A 3,838-nucleotide genomic window follows, 5' to 3' on the forward strand; every position below is an offset into this window, starting at 1 on the left:
TTCAGACGGTGTCCTTTGTCTTTAAAATTGATAAATTTTGTACGTAATGTTTTAAAATCTTGCACGTTATGTCCTTTAATACTAACACAATTAGATTTTTCTGTTAAATCCGGTCATGTGACTTGCACATGAGGGCACATTTGTCTTTTCACTATTACAAGAATTTCTTGTGCACTTATTTAATATCAAAGGACTATTTCGTAAAACAATTAAAATATATATAAATTACATAAATATGAATTCTCTCTCTCCTTTCTCTCTCTAACTTACACACTCTCTCACCTACACAGGGGGGGACCCACGTTAAGCGGAACGGGGTCCCCGGACCCTAATCTTTTTTTAAAAAATAGTAGAAGCGGTATATAAAATTTTCTATGGACCCCATAAAATAATTTAGTTGGACCCCATAACGATGAGAGTGAGTCTGGTGCGTCGGTAAAACCCCTTGTTTACACACAAAAGGTCCTAGTTCGATACTTGTTAGTTTCGTTTTTTTGTGTGTGTTTTTTTTAATTTGATTTTAAAATTGGTATTCTAATAGCCTTTCAAAACAATCAGATCACACAGCATATAAAAAGTACGCTCTGTTTTCTCCTTTCTCCTCCTGCGCACCATCATTATTCAAGAAACCCTCCACCTTCCTCCTTCCTCCGGCCTCCCTTCTCCTCCGCGGCTCCGCCTTCGGCCTCCCACCACCGGCTCCCCCTTCCTCTGCCCTCTCCGTCGCCCTATCCGCCTCCACTGGTAAGAATTATTTTAACCTCTGTAACTAGAATTTTGGTATATATCTAGTTGTTTAAGGACTTTTTTGCTATGAATCTTTCTATATATCTACAGAATTCTGTAACTTGAATTTAGGGTTTAGGGTTTGTGAATTTTTTTTACTTCTGTTACAAAAGTTCATGTCTCAGAAGTTCTATAACTTGAGTTTTGTTATTTATATAGTTTCTTATCAGCTTAAAACTTGAATTATAGGCCAAATTATGCAAGAATCATTGAAAAGAAAGTTTCATCTCTCATCTTCTTCAAGTAATACTCGTATGAGAATTGATTTGGAAGACCTTCCATGAGATCCCGCCGAACGAAAACCAATTTTGCCTTATGACGTTAACCAAAGAGATGAAACTAGACGAGTGTATTTGAATAAAGGTCCATGTCAACCGCAAGGTCATGTTTTTCCAAAACGAGATACGGATGGTAGATTAAGACAATTTAGTCCCGACTGGTTTAAGGAATTTGGATGTTGGTTAGAATATAGTGTAAATCGGACGCCGTATTTTGCTTGGTTTGCTACTTATTCAAAGAAAGTGGTCAAAAAGATGCATCTGTGACCGACGGATACAATGGTTGGAACAAAAAAGATAGACTGGGTATTCATGTAGGTAAGCTGAATAGTTTTCACAACAAAGCTCTTCAGAGATGTGACGATTTTCGTAAACCAAAACAATCTATTAGTAGTGCCTTTCAAAAGCATGGTCAACCTAGCCAAAAACACAAAATCGAGTATAGAATCCGATTAAGCACATCAGTTATTCTTGCTAAAGCTTTATTGAATGGTGCATTACTGTTTCGTGGTCATGATGAGTCTGAAAGTTCAATTTATAAAGGACATTTCTTGGAATTTTTAAAACTATTGGGAGAGTTGAATGAGTCCATTGGTAAGGTTATATTAGGAAATGCTCCGGGGAATAACCAAATGACGTCTCCAAAAATTCAGAAAGATATTTGTAATTACTTTGCACAAGAAGTGTTAAAACAGATTTTTGAAAACTAGCTGATGATGTGTTTTCTATATTAGTTGATGAGTCTCGTGATATATCTAAAATAGAACAAATGGCAGTCATTTTGAGATATGTTGACAAGCATGAGGTTATTAAAGAGCGATTTACCGCCCTTGTTCATGTCATGGAAACATCAGCACTATCTCTGAAATCAGGTATTGATGATTTATTTTCTCGATATAATTTAAGTTTGGCAGGGTTAGAGGTCAAGAATACGATGGTGCTAGCAATATGGCTGGTGAGTTTAATGGTTTGAAAGCCTTAATTTTGAAAGATAACTCTTTGGCATATTATATACATTGTTTTGCCCACCAACTTCAACTAGTTGTTGTGGCCCTTGCAAACAAACATGATGACATTTTTTGATAAGGTGTCGACTTTGACAAATGTGGTTTGTGCATCTTGCAAACGAACAGATGATTCGAGAAAAGCAAAAGGAGAAAGTACAAGAAGCAATAGGTCGTGAAGGAGTTGAAACCGGGAGTGGTTTAAATCAAAAACTATCTACTGCAAGAGCCGGATATACACGTTGGAGCTCTCATCATAAGACACTTGTGCGTTTGGTTCAGTTATATCCAACAATTTTTGAAGTGCTTCAATATATTCGGAATTCCGGTTTCAATAATGTTCACCAAAGACAAGCAAATGGTATTTGGACATACATGAAGGCACATGATTTCGCATATTATTTACATTTGATGAAGCACATTTTGGGGATTACTAATTTGTTTGTCTCAAGCTCTTCAAAGAAAGGACCAAGATATAGTGAATGCAATTCAAATGGTTACTGCAACGAAGCAACAACTTCAAACATATAGACTTGAAGGATTTGATTCACTTTTGAAAGATGTGGCATCTTTTTGTGAAAAAAATGAGATTGAAATTTTTGACATGGAAGATGAATACGTTAATCCGAAATATAAAAGAAAAATGACTAACATCACCAATCACCATTATTATGAGGTTGAAAATTTCGACACGGTGTTAGATATGCAATTACAAGAGCTTGACAATCGTTTTAGTGAGGTAACCACCGAATTACTTACACGTATTGGTAGTTTGAGTCCGGATGATAACTTAGTGCATTTAATGTTCAAAAGATTTTAAGGTTGGCCGAGTTTTATCTATTTGATTTTAGTTATGAAGAAAGAGAATCTCTTATGATTGAGCTAGGCAACTACATTATTATTATGAGAAAAGATGGAATGTTTGCTAACGTGAATGAGATATATAATCTTGCAAAGAGGATGGTAGAAACAAAGAAACATTTGAGGTATACGTTGGTCTATCGTTTATTAAAGTTAGCATTAATTCTACCGGTTGCAACGGCAAGAGTTGAGAGGTGTTTTTCGTCAATGAAGCATGTGAAGACGGATTTGCGTAATCGAATGGGTGATGATTATATGAACGATTGTTGCATTTGTTATATCGAAAGAGACCTTCTTGCCAATGTTTCGGTCGACGATGTAATCGATCATTTTTAAAAGATGAAAACTCGTCGGGAACAACTCTAAAAGTTTGTAATGCTTTTTTTTCGTTTCGAAAGACATCGTATGTTTATTGTGTGTTTTCTAATGAGTAATGATTATATAATTTTGTTATGTATTGTATTTTATTATGTTCCTCATCCCGACCCGACCCAAACGACGACGACCCGAAAATTTTAACTTTTGTTTGTCAAAAATTTAAACACCGAAAAAAGTGGACCCCATTGAAAAAAAAATCATGGGTCCGCCACTGCACCTACACACTCTCTCTCTTTAACATACAAGGCACCACCACCACCCGGCCATATCTTTCCTGAAACACCAATACACAACACCAATCAAAATATGATTTACCAATCTCAACACATAACTTGCACTAGATAACTATAAACACACAACATCAATCTACACACAACAATCAAAACACAAATTATATTACGGAACCCATCTACCAATCTTAATCAAACAATTTCAATAACCTCATCCTCACTGAATCTTCCAGCATTAAAAATCCTCTCAAACAAATCCCCACCTGCAACATATTCCATCACAATAACAAGGTGAGTGGGA

At 35.9% G+C, this 3,838-nt stretch overlaps 1 protein-coding gene across 1 annotated transcript; it reads left to right on the plus strand.

Annotated features, from left to right (window-relative positions):
* Window positions 1-412: 412 nt before the first annotated feature.
* LOC110867246 lies at window positions 413-3,265 on the plus strand. The gene is made up of 8 exons (XM_022116371.1): window positions 413-435; window positions 542-744; window positions 1,305-1,727; window positions 1,799-1,936; window positions 1,979-2,019; window positions 2,198-2,429; window positions 2,521-2,807; window positions 2,882-3,265. The coding sequence occupies exons 1-8, from the start codon at window positions 413-415 to the stop codon at window positions 3,263-3,265; spliced, it is 1,731 nt and encodes a 576-aa protein (XP_021972063.1).
* The last annotated feature ends 573 nt before the right edge of the window (window positions 3,266-3,838 follow it).

The sequence above is a fragment of the Helianthus annuus genome, chromosome 7 (assembly GCF_002127325.2).
Source record: "Helianthus annuus cultivar XRQ/B chromosome 7, HanXRQr2.0-SUNRISE, whole genome shotgun sequence".
In the NCBI taxonomy this organism is placed as follows: Eukaryota; Viridiplantae; Streptophyta; class Magnoliopsida; order Asterales; family Asteraceae; genus Helianthus; species Helianthus annuus.

Coding starts and splice junctions, on each gene's coding strand:
- LOC110867246 (XM_022116371.1), top strand. CDS start 413: ATGAGAGTGAGTCTGGTGCGTCG. Junction 2,020..2,197: donor TGGTGCTAGCAATATGGCTG/GTGAGTTTAATG, acceptor GCAAACGAACAG/ATGATTCGAGAAAAGCAAAA. Junction 2,808..2,881: donor TTGACAATCGTTTTAGTGAG/GTAACCACCGAA, acceptor AATGTTCAAAAG/ATTTTAAGGTTGGCCGAGTT.